At 39.9% G+C, this 14,992-nt stretch overlaps 1 protein-coding gene across 1 annotated transcript in view; it reads right to left on the bottom strand.

Moving 5' to 3' along the window:
- The window catches only part of DCC (DCC netrin 1 receptor), an 887,682-nt gene that overhangs the window by 91,796 nt on the left and 780,894 nt on the right, over positions 1–14,992 (bottom strand). Inside the window, exons 22-23 of the mRNA XM_088833422.1 lie at positions 14,161–14,226; positions 6,991–7,153 (exon numbers count right to left, since the gene is read on the bottom strand). Coding sequence (XP_088689548.1) covers positions 6,991–7,153; positions 14,161–14,226 — 229 coding nt within the window. The remainder of the gene's footprint in view (positions 1–6,990; positions 7,154–14,160; positions 14,227–14,992) is intronic.

Here is a 14,992-nt window from a genome sequence, read left to right as displayed (position 1 = left end):
TTCATTCATTCATTTACCAGTCCCCACGGCTTCAGTACCAGGCATCTCCAGCCATATCCTATTTAAAAAAAAGTTCCAAATTTGTTCAAGGCAGAACCTTTTTAGTATGTTACGATTCATAACCTCCACTTGGAAACGAATTATTATTCCTGATAAAATGCATAAGTATTTTTCTGATGGATTTTAATCGGATCACGACCCACTTCCGAGAAGCTGCTCATCCACTCAGCTGACAGTTATCAACAATCTAAAGATTTCTAAGCAGACTTTATTTCCTTTTTGTATATGTTCTGACAGACCATCTAACCTCTTCTGTTTTCTATAATGTCTCTTCTCAAGAGAGAAATCTCTGGCCTTGGAGAGGCCCCCTTCCCCTGCTGGTAGTAATCCAGTGGTCCATGTAATAGGGCTATAATAAAACTGACTTCTGCTCATAACCAAATTGTGCGGAGTTTGTCCTAAAACCTGTAGGAACAACTGGCATGTGAACCTTTTGTCTATCTGCTGGTTCCCTGACTAAATAGCTGCTGCCTATTTTGGCCCCCAGTTCCTCTATCTCACCACTGGAATCCTGTATGGAGACGAACCCAGTGCAATGGTTCCTGAAGTCTGGTCCTTGGACCAGCAGAACTGGCATTACCTTGGAAATTGTCAGAAATGCACATTCGCAGGTCCTGCCCCATCAGAAACTTGCGAATGGCGCTGAGACCCAGCAGACTGTGTTTTAACAGCCCTTGAGGGAAATCCGATGCACCAAAACTTTGAGAAGCACTGTCTTTAGTGAAAGAAAACCAGATTTTCTTAGTTTAGTATAAAGCTAGGTTTTCATATTGGATGCAGAATGCGTGCATGCTCATGTGTGCTCAGCCACTTCAGTCCTGTCTGACTCTTTGCGACACTGTGGATGGCAGCCTGCCAGGCTCCTCTATCCATGGCATTCTCTAGGCAAGAATACTGGAGTGGGTTACCATGCCCTCCTCCAGGGGATCTTCCCAACCCCAGGGACTGAAACCATGTCTCCTGCACTGCAGGAGCATTTTTTACTGCTGAGCCACTGAGGAAGCCCTGATGTAGAATACGTTACGCTATCCTTCCCGCCCTGACACACACACACCTTTTTTTATGGGTACCAGTAATCTTGGCTTCCAAAAATAGCTGCAGGGTCTATTCCCATCCATGTCTTCTTGAATAAAGGCAGAGCAAGGAATCTTCAAGGCTCTACCTGCTCTTTCTCATACTATGGCAAAGCTTCCACAGCATGATCAAATTCTGATGAGGTCTTATTTGTCCTATCCATGGATTTCTCTGTCTAGATAGCTAGTAGTCATCCATCCATCCATCCATCCAATCTTCTGCCCACAACGCCTTCACAGTCCTATTTACTTACAAACTACTCAAGATCCCTTCAAGCCTATCTTCTTCAGGAAACCTTCCTGACCACTTTAGGTCGGTATAATCTTAAAATAGCTAACTCACGCCCCCTCATCTCTCTCAACAACACTCACCGTGCACTGATCACTGTCTGTCTAACTGAGCTGACCAGATGCTCCCTGTGTGTGAACTGGTTTCCTCCACTGATACAGGAGCAAAAACTCTCTTTATCCCCTTCTCCAACATCATCCATTGTTTCACAGCGTGTATCCCTTTGTTTACTCAGTGAACATTTATGGATGGTAAATGTGCCAAGAAATGTACTAAGGACTAGAAATGTGAAGATCAAAGAGATAGTGGGAGTTTAAAAAATGAATGAAGAAAATGACATGGCTTTTGCATTCTTGGAGCAAGGAGCATGTGCTGGGGCATGGCACGTAAGAAAACTGAAAACAGAGAGGACTAAGTGGTAACAGATAGTTAAAACACCGGGAAGTCCCTGGGAAATCGCAGAAACGCTTTTATCTCAAGAGTTAACAGTAAGCAGATTTATTACTTTGTAGATCACACACTAAGCATGGTAATCACTGATTTGAATTAAAAAAAATTCGTCATTATTGACTTGGAAATATTTCAAGGTTTCTTTACTGACTCCTTATTTGCTATCTGTTCTTACTTTGCAAATCATCTGTAACTCTAAGAAGAGTTTCTTTCTTCATTTTTAATTGGTCTGCTGGGGATGCGAATTGGTAAGAACCAAATCGGTTGGGCACCCGTTTTACTCCAGACTGTAGAACACAGTTAAATTTAATGTATTCAGACAACTCTACCCCTGTGTCCATGTGGTAGTCATGTGTCCAGAATTACCAGGATGGTCTCTTTGTCAAATATTTTCCCTTTAGTATCTATAGATACATTCTAACTGATAATAAATGTTCTACATTTTAGCCAGGGAAATAGTTTTACTTCATTAAAAAGCTCTGAAATTCCGCATCAATTTAAGCCTGAAAACACAAATTTTCCACTTCATTATAACCGACTCAAATGTGTTCCTTTTTATAGCTGAGTAGTATTCCATTGTATATATGTACCACAGCTTCCTTATCCATTTATCTGCTGATGGACATCTAGGTTGATACAGGGCAAAAACCATTACAATATTATAAGTATCCTCCAATTAAAATAAATAATTTTTTTTTAAAAAACAGAGGGAAACACACACACACACACATAACATTTCCATACTATGATATTCTACTATAATCTCACTAATTCAAGATGTGCAAGGGAAGTCTCTTCAAAGTAGTATAAATTTAAGTTAGTAACCAAAAAGGAAATGTAAAGTTATTTTTATTTCATGTGAATTTGAATCTAAGTGCTACCATGAGAGTCTATAATTTAGTAGTAGTCCATGTGGAATTTTGGCGGTAGAGAGCTGAGAGAAAGTATTTATTCCCACTTCTTTGAGGAAAGGCTTCCGTTCTGGCCCAGTTGGTAAAGAATCTGCCTACAATGTGGGAGACCTGGGTTAGATCCTTGGGTTGGGAAGAGCCCCTGGAGAAGGGAGAGGCTACCCACTCCAGTAATCTGGCCTGGAGAATTCCATAGACTGTATAGTCCATGGGATCACAGAGTCGGACAGGACTGAGTGACTTTCACTCTCACTTTATTTGAGGAAGCTGACATTCAGAGATTAGGTCTTCATTTAGGCTTAATTAAATACCATTAATTTAATTAAAGAGGTGATATAATCAGAACTAGAACTTGGGTTCTACCTTCTGTTAGCTATTTGACAACATAAAACCTTGCCAACTAGAATATGAGTCAGACCAGCTAGCTTATTACCTCATCATTATATAAATCACAGAACAAAATGTGTAGACAGTAACATGAATGAAGTATTGCTCAGAGTACACAAAAATATGCTCCAAACCCATCTGGATATAAGTCAAGTCCGCCAATAAAACACAAAGGCAATTTACATTCTCCAGCAGTTCTAGATAAAGGACTATTGAAGAAGCCCATGGATGTTTCCTACTTCACCTTATTAATCACATTAAACTCCCATTTCTGAGAGGCCTGTAATGGACATTATTTCTCTTTCAAATTAGAATTGATTTTGCTTTCATCTGCATTATTTAATTTGTTCTACAAAGTTCAATGGTGGTGGTATGGGGAGAGGTTCTCAGCAAAATCAAGAAAAGCTAAATTAAAACTCAAAAATATCTTAAAAGAGACATGTTTTTTCTTTGTTAACACATACAAAGAGACCAAGATGTCAAGTAAATATTAAGAGACTTTGGAGATGGGGGTGAGGAAAAACCTAAGACGTAGTAGCATAGGAACCACAGATTAACTTTCTTTAGACTCTGAATCATTCATGGAGTGATTTATTCTTTCATTCATTTCCCAATTTTAAAAACAAGTCAGGGACTTCCCTGGTGGTCCAGTGGCTAAGAATCCACCTTGCAATGCAGAGGACACGGGTTTGATCCCTGGTTGGGAAACTAAGATTCCACATGCTCAGCCTCCCTGGTGGGATAATGGATAAGAATCTGCCTGCCAATGCAGGAGATATGGGTTTGATCCCTGGTCCAGGAAGATTTCATGTGTCACAGAGCAACTAAGCCTGAGCTCCACCGCTACTGAGCCCGCATGCTAAACTTACTGAAGCCTGCGTGTTCTAGGGCCTGCGAGCCACAAGTACTGAGCTCTCATGCAAAACTACTGAAGCCTGTGTGCTTAGATCCCATGCTCTGCAATAAGAGAAGCCACATCGAAGAGCCTGTGCTCTGCAACCAGACAGGAGCCCGCTGTCCACAAGTAGAGTAAGCCCGAAGGCACCAACGAAGACCCCAGTGCAGCCATAAACAGACAGATAAATTAATTTTTTAAAAAACGATTCCACATGATCTGGAACAACTAAGCTTGTGTGCACCAACTACTGAGGCACGGTCCTCTGGAGCCCGTGCACTGCAACTCCTGAGCCCGTGCAGGACGCAACAAGGATTCCCCGTAGCACAGTGAAGACCTGATACAGACAAATCACTTAATTAATTCAAAAAGTAAAGTAAAATATAAACAAGCCACTCCAGGGTGCAGCCTCTTCTCTTCCTAAATAAAACCTTTAAGCTCCTAACAAAGCGCTGAGGATGCGGTTTAGGACAATCTGAGAGTTTCTCAAAATAGCATCAAATCCCACATAACATGGAGAAGACTAGCGTTCTTCTCTGCAGAGAAATAAGATAGGTTCAGGAATCCAATTCATTGAACCAGTAAGACCCTCAGACATTCTTCTCACAGCGATGAACATGATGAAGACAAAATGCCACACTACAGATGACTCAGTTCATTCAATTAGTTTTAATGAATGCCTCCGTGTTTTTAAAACTGGCATGAAGTAAGGCCTAAAACCACCACCCTCCTTGCGTCCATTTCACGCCTCAGAGACCTACGGCTTTGATTTTTCACTGTGCTTTGTTTACAAAAGCCCTTTCCTGGGATTGCTTGACCAAGAGATTGTTCAATGACTTACTCACAGTGATTTCCCCCCAGAGGCTTACTAAGTGCCCAGCACTCTAGAAGCTCAGTGTGTGATTGTGTGTGTTAGTTGCTCAGTTGTGTCTGACTCTGTGACTCCATGGGATATAGCCCACGAGGCTCATCTGTGCATGGAATTCTCCAGGCAAGAATACTGAAGTGGGTGGCCCTTCCCTTCTCCAGGGGATCATCCCAACCCAGGGACTCAATCTGGGTCTCCCTTATTGCAGACAAATTCTTTACCATCTGAACCACCTGGGAAGCCTTAAGACTTTCCTGAAAGCTTACAGAGGAGACCTACCCTGTAAAATCTCACTCTGTCTGGTTTCCTATTGGGGAACAATGGACCAGCACACCAGCTACCATCAGCTTAAAGACAGTCTAGTCAAATGAATGCAGCTGGATATAAAATTTGACCTGCCATCTAAATAAATGAAATGCAAAAACTGCTTCTATACCTTTATTTTACTTTCTTCAATATGGAAATCTTCCTGTATATTGTTACTAAATACCTTACTTAAAAATGCTAGAAAATACAGTAGAAATCAACAAACAGGATCATAGGATTTTTTAAAAAGAGAGAAAAGCTGAGGTATTTGCAAGGGAAGACAGAAAATTATTTGTTAGAGAATCTCTCTAGCAATGTGTGTTGTATATAGTTGTCACACCAGCCACCTGTGAGCCCATGCCTCAGGCATGCAGAGCACCATGCCTCAGGCCAAAAACAAACAAAAATTAAGGGAAGAGCCTATTATAGCCAATCCAGTGAGAACAGCACAGATGAGAAAAACCGTATCAGGCTGAGTTTGAAAAGTGCTAGACAGGCAAAAAGGCATAAAATAACCAGAAGATTATTGCTGATTCCCACAACTGGCTGGTACAAGGTTAATATGCTGGCTAGAGGGTTTCGCTGGGAGGCGATAAGCTGAATCAAACCTCCTTTCCATTTCAAACTTTGTACTTTGATGTATCATTCCTGTATGTAATATTACCTAGAGGTGCATGATATGAAAATATTTTTAAGACTCTCAAAATTTTTAATTTCTGAAAGTCAACCAGAGCCAGGCAATCAGAATCATTTTGAATTTCTGGAATCTCTCTTCCATCCTAACTACTGCCTCCGAACTATACACACCAGAGCATTGTACCTATGCTGACTTTGTAACTGTTCTACAGTCATTCATGTGACAGGCACTGACGAAATGCCTATGAACCTCCACGTCAAAAGGGATAAATCAATACTTTCAGAGGAACACATATCTCCAACTTTTCATCCATAATTGCAAAGAGACTCATAAGCAGGGACATGGTGAAGTCCATTCTCTAAGTGTTCCTTAAGGACATAAGAATCACTCACTTGGACATAAGAATCTGGTCTCAAGGATTAAAATCAGGTCCTTCCCTGGTGGTCCAGAAGTTAGGAATCCACGTTCCAATGCAGGGGACACAGGTTCGAGCCCTGGTTGGCCACCTAAGATCCCACATGCCACACAGGACAATTAAGCTGGCATGCTGCAAACAGAGAAGTCCATGTGCCACAAGTAGAGAGCCCGTGTGCCACAAGTGCTGAGCTCCTGCACACGACCACCAGAGAGAAGCCCACTCAACAAAGACCCATTGCGGTCAAAATAAAGAAAAAAAAAAGAAGAAGTAAAATCAAAGAGAAGTGCAAAGTGTTTGTCCAGGTGGATTCTGCTATTACGTCTGCAAGCTTTTTCCTCACCCACTTATTTTATGGACCTGGAAGGGACAAAAGGCAAGATTTCTTCCCAGGTCAGGAGAGGAGACAAAGAATGCACGGTGAGTCATGAGCGTGCACAGGAAGAGAGCCATCAAAAGTCTCACTCAAAAAGATGGCATTCAGGACTTCCCTGGCAGTCCAGTGGTTAGGGCGCCGTGCTTCCATTGCAGGGGATACATGTTCGACCCCAGGTCAGGGAACTAAGATCCCACATGCTGCAAGTAAAGATCTGGCATGTAGCAACTAAGACCGGTGGTAGCCAAAAATATAAACATTAAAAAAAAAAATGACATTCAGGTCAAACAGTGACTTTTCTCTGGCGATCAGCTGTTACCTACTTTCTCTGCTGGGCTGCAGAACGCCGGGTGCAAATCACGGCCACGACCACCACCGCCAGCACTGTGATGACGCCAATGGTGACCACGATGACCACAAGCAGGTTGCTGTTCTTCTGAGGAGTGACGCTGCCGTGTGGGGGGTGCATCTTGCCAATGGGTGGTTCTGGGGAAAGACAGGCAAGTGGAGATCGACTTAAGGACATGTGGCAGCCAGCCTATGGCATATCACGCTTGGCTAAGGATTCAGAGTTCCTATTGTTCTGGGCATTCCCGAGGTTGGGGGGAAAAAAGCAATGAAAAAATGACAGGAAAGATCTAAATTATCTACCCATGATAAATGAATCCAAGTCCACACAGAAACTTATGCAGGAATATTCACAGCTACCTTATGCAAAATTGCTGCAAGTGGGAAACCCCAGAGCCATCAACTGATGAATGGATGAAGGAATGTGATATATTCATACAACAGAATACTATCCAGTCATAAAAAGAAAGGAAATATTAATACATGATACAAAATTCATGTACCTTGAAGTTGTTAATGCTAAGGGAAAGCAGCCAGACACAAAAGGCCATATATCGTATGATTCTACTTATGTGAAATTGTGGGTTTCCCAGTTCGGGTGGACTCCAGGAGTTGATGATAGACTGGGAGGCCTGGTGTGCTGCGGTTCATGGGGTCGCAAAGGGTTGGACACGACTGAGCGACTGAACTGAACTGAACTGAACTGGTGACTCAGTAGTAAAGAATCTACCTGCCAATGCAAGAGATTCAGGTTCATTCCATGGGTTGGGAAGATCTTCTGGAGAAGGAAATGGCAACCCACTCCAGTATTCTTGCCTGGAGAATCCCATGGACAGAGGAGCCTGGCTGGCTACAGTCCATGGGGTTGCAAAAGAGTTGGATACAACTCAGTGACTAAACAACAATTTACGTGAAATATCCAGAATAGGCAAGTGTATAGGGACAGAAAGTAGTTGAGCGTTTGCCAGTGGATATGGGGAAAAGTGATTGGCGAAAGATTACTCTTTGGAGTAATGAAGATGTCCTAGAACTAGACGGTGGTGATGGCGGTAGAACCTTGTGAAAATGCTAAACCACCGAATTGTGTACTTTCAAACGGTAAATTTATGGTATGTGAATTGTATCTCAATAAAAAAATATAATTAAGCTTTCATATGAAATAGAAAGTGGGGAGGACGGGAAGCATGCTGCTTTGGGTGATAAGAATTCCACCATGACACGAATCCGAACAGGCTGAGAAAACATTATTTATTTGATGCTGTGAAAGACAAACTATTTGACACCCATCACTCACACTTTCCATTCCTTTAAAGCAGCTATCTACAAAGCACATTTAATTTTCAGCCTGTCAGGGGTGTATGAATCCTACTGAAAAGCAGCCACAGGGTTGGAAAGAGTGCCGTAAAGCTCTAATGTAATTTTTTTCCCTGTTTTGCAACTGTACCTCACGGCAGACAATATTTAAGTGAAAAGAGCAGAATGATAATTTGCTTATATAAACAAGCATGACTAATGAGCCTTTAAATAGCTTTTTCTGTGCCTTTATCTGTAAAATGGAAACAATAATATTTACTGTATGTAGTTACTGTCAGAATTAGAAAAAAATACATGCAAAACAATATCTCAGTGCCCGACACAGAGTAATTGCTTATAATATATATATATTATAATGTAATAGCACTATACTACTGAAATATTAAATAAAATTTTGCCTAACTTAATAATCTACCATACCATTTGGAATACTTTTCGTGTGGACTTCTAAACTCCAAATTTTCTAGAAAGCTTGTAGATAATATTCAATGTGAAAGATATAGTAACTTGCTTTCACAAGTGAATATAATAACCCAGCACTTTCTTCAAAAGTGAAACACTATCTTTTGATAACTTATCTAGGAATCATTGGGGTTTTTTTTAGAAAAGATAGTCACCTAATTTTAAATAAATGATTGTTGACTCAATATTACTGGAAAAAAATAAATGCGACCAATATAACTTGAATCTCAGGGGCGGGTATTCATCAAGTCTTCACATAGCACTTTCTGTTAAAAGATTCTGATTATGAATGAAAGAAATAAGGTTTCCTTGAAGCAACTTTTTCCTTTATGACAAAGAAGTGAAGCAAGTAATGCAAGGTCAGAACTTTGCTAGTTTAACTTACAATGGAAAAAATCATGTTGCAGTTGTACCTCAATATGCCCTTTCTGTTCTTAATAAACTAACTGATTGGTATAAATTAACCTTTTATACGACAGCATACAATGGGGGCATTTGGGGAGCTCGTGGATTTCATTACCCTAATTTAAATTTAACAGTTCACCATTTCTGACAAGCTTAGTTTGAGTCATTCATGGCAGTAACACTGGCTGAATATTTTTTAAGACCATGTAAACTGGAACTGCTTAGACCAGAGAAGGAAAAAAAAAATCCTATGTGTTAAATGTTCTATCTTCCATTCCTGAAACATGCACCCCATGTGGGACATGCTGACATGAACAGAGTGTCGGATTTCCTCTCACTTGGGGTCAAGGCATAGCTCATAGCAGAGAGATGCAAAAGCTCCATTTCTGAGATATGTTTCTGGAAGAGGAGAGAAGGAACAACAGCCAGATTATGAAACCACTAAAAACTATTTATGGGACCATATATATATATATATATATATGTATGATTTCATAATAATTTTTATGCCATAGTCTGATCTATTATGTGGCCTGAGAATAATTCCCAAATTAGAATACTGATTGCTCATTCCCACCCCCGCAAAAATAGAGGCATAATCGCTTTCAATTCACTGTTTTTTATATATATATATATATAATTACCTCTACAGTTGGTGCTTTAAAGAAGAGTTCATGTAAAAAGATGTAACATGAAGATATAATATGAGGTCACTGACAGAAGATGGAGGTCATGAAATACCTCATTATAGAAGTGACATTTAAGCTGAATTTTAAAGTATTGCTAGGAGTTAGTTCTTATTCCTTTATGATGGAACTAACGGTGCCCCGTGTGTGTGTCTAGAACACTGGGAGCAAACAGGAAATGGCACAAAATAAGACGGCAAAGATACACATGACCCTGCTCATATAAGCCTTACAGATTCAATTCAGTCACCCTTGGTAAAGCTACAAATGGATTAAGAGTTTTCAGCAAAGTGACAGGCTTCATTTGTTCTCAGAAGATACCTCTTCCCTCTGCATGGAGAGGGCTTGGTGGTGGAACAGAGACCAGCTAGGAGGATACTGAATTCGCCAGGTTAAGAGGAGGTGATCTCTTAAACTGAGACGGTGGCAATTTCAGTCAATCAGGGAGGACAGGTAAACCATAGAGCTAGTAAGGAAACGAACAAGGTGGACTGCACATGGGGAGGACAGAAAGGAAAGTTCAGGCCTCAGCAGCAGTCCTGATGTCCAGGGTGGGGGAGAGGTGAAAGTGCAGGCAGACTCAGGGGGCAAGAACACAGGTGCAGTCTCGAACAGGTCAGAGTTGAGGTCTCAGGATGAACCACAAAGAGGCCGCTGGAAGGTCTGTGTTAGAGATGTAACTGTGGGAGTTGGCCTACAGATGGAATCTGAAGCCTGGGAGTGGAGATCACCGGATCAAGGGTATAGAGGGAGCAGGGACGCTCTCTCAAAACTAGTGCTCGGAGTGTTCAGGTAGAAGGTGAGGACCTGACCAAAGAGAAGTCAATACCAAATGAGTTTCCCAAAGCTTATTGACAATGGAAAACTGTTTTCACAGAGCTTCTCAAGGGACCCATGTACCTTGTAACTGCTTCTGGAGGTTGCTAATCAAGATGAGTGGTTTTTAAACTGGGGAGATCTTACCCTGCAAGAGGAAATGTGGCAATGTCTAGAGACGGTCTGGGCTGTTCCAGCAGAGTTGGGGGGAAACACTGGTGGCACCTGGTGGATAATGGCCAGGGATGCTGCTGAATATCCTACGGTGCAGAGGAGGAGCCCAGGGACAGACGGCTTATTTAGTCCCAAAGGGAAACAGTTCTGTGGCTGAGAAATCCTGATCGAGCTGACCACTGCCTATGTTCGCATGAAAACTGAGGTCTAAACATTTAAGTGACCTGATTTACACATTTCTAAACCATGACAGAGTCACTTCTAGTACCTGGAGTTTGGGATTGGTCTGAGGTCCTCAACATCATTTTAGACAACGTTTAGATAGTGGGTGGGCAGAGCCTCTTGTAGACTAGCGCTTGAGACCCCTGAGATGCTCCAATTATCTTTACATCAGGGAATTGAGGGTAAAATTTTACTTCTGGACCTTTCTTTTGGCAGTAAGGTGTCTGTTGGGTGCCCTATAATACTTCATCAACTTCAGAATGACCATCTCATGCAAACATGGAAAGAGCTTCTCTATATACTCTATTTCAGTTCAGTTCAGTTCAGTTCAGTCACTCAGTCATGTCCGACTCTGTGACCCTATGAATCACAGCACGCCAGGCCTCCCTGTCCATCACCAACTCCTGGAGTTCACTCAAACTCACCTCCATCAAGTCGGTGATGCCATCCAGCCATCTCATTCTCGGTCATCCCCTTCTCCTCCTGCCCCCAATCCCTAGTTAAAATGCTATTGAGTTGAATAAACAAAGGTTTTCAAAACTGGATGGCAAATCATGGCTTTTTCTCCTAACCACAGCATTTAAATCATGTTTTGCAGAATACCAAGTATGATTCTAAATACTAAAAAATGAATCAATAACATTAATTTTAAAATAATGCTTCACCAAAGTATCACATCTGTCAAATTAATCAAGTTTTCAAAGGTTGAAGTCAATATAACAACATTCTTGTAGGGTTTGTAGATTTCTTTACCAATATCATTAATTTTGAAAACTATGGAAAAAGCTACCAACATAATTGGTGATTTATCTTCCCCCACAAGAAAACATTGAATTGAAGTAATTTTCACTGTTATTATCCTTCAGACAAATATAAACTATAAAATCACATTTTCAGAAGTTGAAGATTCTCCTGCTGCAAGAAGGTGAACCATAAAATTGAACGCATCATAAAAGCAAAATACTATCATATCACCACATATTAGCTTTGATTCTACCTGTCATCAGAAAATAATTTAGGAAGCCTCTTCAGTTTCCTCAATTTAATTAAGGGCTTCCAACTTCAAGAATAAACATGAACTAGCTTTGTTTTTCTTTATTTGAATTCCAAGAGTGTTGCTTTTAAAAGAGTGACACGTAAGAGAAAGTAAATGATTAGCAAGCTCTAAATTTATTTGCAACTTCAAGAATAAACATGAACTAGCTTTGTTTTTCTTTATTTGAATTCCAAGAGTGTTGCTTTTAAAAGAGTGACACGTAAGAGAAAGTAAATGATTAGCAAGCTCTAAATTTATTTGCAACTGGCTTGAGTATTCTGACAGTAAACCATTATTCTATTACAACCCTTTGAAGGATGAATCCAGCAAGTAAAAGGAGAGATAGGAAACCTCTATAATTCTGTCACTACATAAGGAGATGAAAATTTTGAAATTTTCATCGTATGTGAGGTTCAAAAACTCAAGATTTTAAAGTGTTCTTGTTGATGCAGCCTACTTTGCAAAAGTTGGGGGGGGGTGTTAGAGTTTTATCAGTCAAGGTGTCATGTGTATATATAATTTGAAAATAGACCCTCTTCTTATGGTATAAGATGTTGGCAGAATTTTAATTAGGAAGGTGGAGTTTTCAAATGCCTTTGCTGACTTGCAGATAAGAGCACAAGCTAAAGGCAAACTACATATTAATATTTACCATCATTTACTGGATAGCAAGGAAGAATAGGAACTAGATTAAGCATGCCCTCTACCATCCATGTCTCTGAAGTTATCAAATCACCTTAATTAATCACGTAGCCTGTAATATTAGTTATTTCAGTAGGGTTTTTAGAAATGTTTCAGGTACTTCGTTCATCCCATTCATTTAATAGGAAATGCCTAAAACATCATTAAGTGATGCAGAAATCTAAGAAGGGATAATGCCAATAATCTATCTAAAATGGCTCAAAGTCATTGGATGTCATTTATCAATTTTATCTTCATGACTCTCTCCTGTGAGATAATGTATATCAGGTCAAATTTAAATACAACTCTATTTCTCACTAGGAATATTAAATAGTAAAAACAAAAATACAATGACATGCATTTCCCTCAATTACTGTCATTCTCTTCATCTGAAGTCTGACTCCTGTGAAAAGAAAAGTTCTTATCTGTTGACTTATCTGTTCATGTCAAATTTGGGTTAGGGTTTCTTTCTGATTAGAGAATTCATTCTCTTTGAAGGGCAAATTCAAATAGTACCAAACTTTTAAACTTGGTACTGATCCAAAATTAGGTTTGCCAGATTTAATAATTAAAAATACAGGAGGTTCAGTTAAGTTTGAATTATTTCTAGTTGCCTATGGATATGTACATTGAGATGCCTGCATACATTGTTATGGTAATCCCTTGCAATATTTTTCTTTGCCTCAGCTCTTAGGCAATTAGAAATAATTGAAATTTTATGGGTCTCCAATATTTTTAGCTGTTCCATTGGGCATTTCTGTACAAGATTAGTGTTCCTTAGGACACACCATTTAAGAAATATATTGTTCTGTGTTCAGGACTTACATTTGCTTCATCTGTAACATATATAACCATTTGCATCAGTGATGGAAACTGTGAGGAAATAATTGTTCCTTCTCAATTGTCTGTATAGATTACCTCTTAATTTCCTGGCACTCTGACTCTTCAAAAAGTCCTAGTAACTTCAGTTTATGAAACTGAATGGGTTTCAGCTTCCTGTACTTTTGACGTCACCTTTCTTTAATAAAATTTGATTTTTGGAAGTATTTCAAATGCATAGAGTACTTTCAAACTGAGATAGTTAACAGCCCTGCATCATTTATAAAATTCTCTATGTCTAGGTTTTTCTAACTGACTGTTTTGTGTACTTGTCAGCTCTCATTGCCATTGTCTCCTGGTGAAATAAGCTCCAGGTTTATTAATAATTTCATGCTTCTATTATCCCCACTAAAACCCTAAGTGTGAGGTTACTGGCACTTGCAGTCAACAGAAAATTTGCCTCAGACATGCTAGAATTAACCATTTTAATTAATATGACTAACCCAATAGAACCTAATTTATATACTTACCATTCAGAGTGCTTCTATCAATCAAATTCGTATCAACTGGCCAATAACTTCCATCTCCATGGCGACCTGTTCATTGGGAAAATATATCAGAATGTTAGTGGACCTACAACATGGAAACACAAGCGAAACAAAACAGACAACAAGAGTATTTAAAAATATACAAACAACTGAGTGAGATTAATTTACCTACCTCAAAGACAGCCTGAAAATAGTGGTGCCATTATACTTTGCAAGAAAATGCTATTTTCCATGCGTGAGAAAAATCTGTCATGAAAATACGCTTCTAAACAAGCTAAATTCAGTTCCTCACTTCCTCTTTTTTTTCCCTCCAATATCCTTGTTAACAGGCCACCAACAGGTACATCAGTGTTGGTCTAAGGGTTGCTGTTTTCAACATCTCTAAATAGAAGGAATGGGGCTGTTGGCTCCTAGAGAGACAGAGCCCGCCTATTCCTTGCTTCAAGGGGTCTAGTCTACGCTGTTGCCCATTGGACATGATTTTGTGGCAAATTAGCATTACTACTTTACAAGGGGACAGCACTTTTTGCCTTGTAAGTGGGCTGTGAGTTGTCTTTGTGTTATATGCCAAGTAGGTGCCTGGGAATGAACTACTGAATATAGAATGAAGAATAGGGGGTGTGTCACAATCCACAGGGTTTATTTCTTACAAACACACCAAGAAAGAAACAAGGTTTCTTGAGTATCACATTATTGGAAACACTGCCTCCTAATAGGTGTTCAACAATTACAAAAGTAGTCTTTAAGAGAACTGTGCCAGACATTAACCAGAAGTAATTACACTATCATCCACATTTAATTAATAGTTTTTCAC

The sequence above is a fragment of the Moschus berezovskii genome, chromosome 28 (assembly GCF_049115385.1).
Source record: "Moschus berezovskii isolate FMDL1 chromosome 28, NW_MosBer_1.0, whole genome shotgun sequence".
Taxonomy (NCBI): domain Eukaryota; kingdom Metazoa; phylum Chordata; class Mammalia; order Artiodactyla; family Moschidae; genus Moschus; species Moschus berezovskii.
The sequence above is the reverse complement of the archived record's forward strand: the minus strand, read 5'-3'. Positions and strand labels throughout refer to the sequence as shown.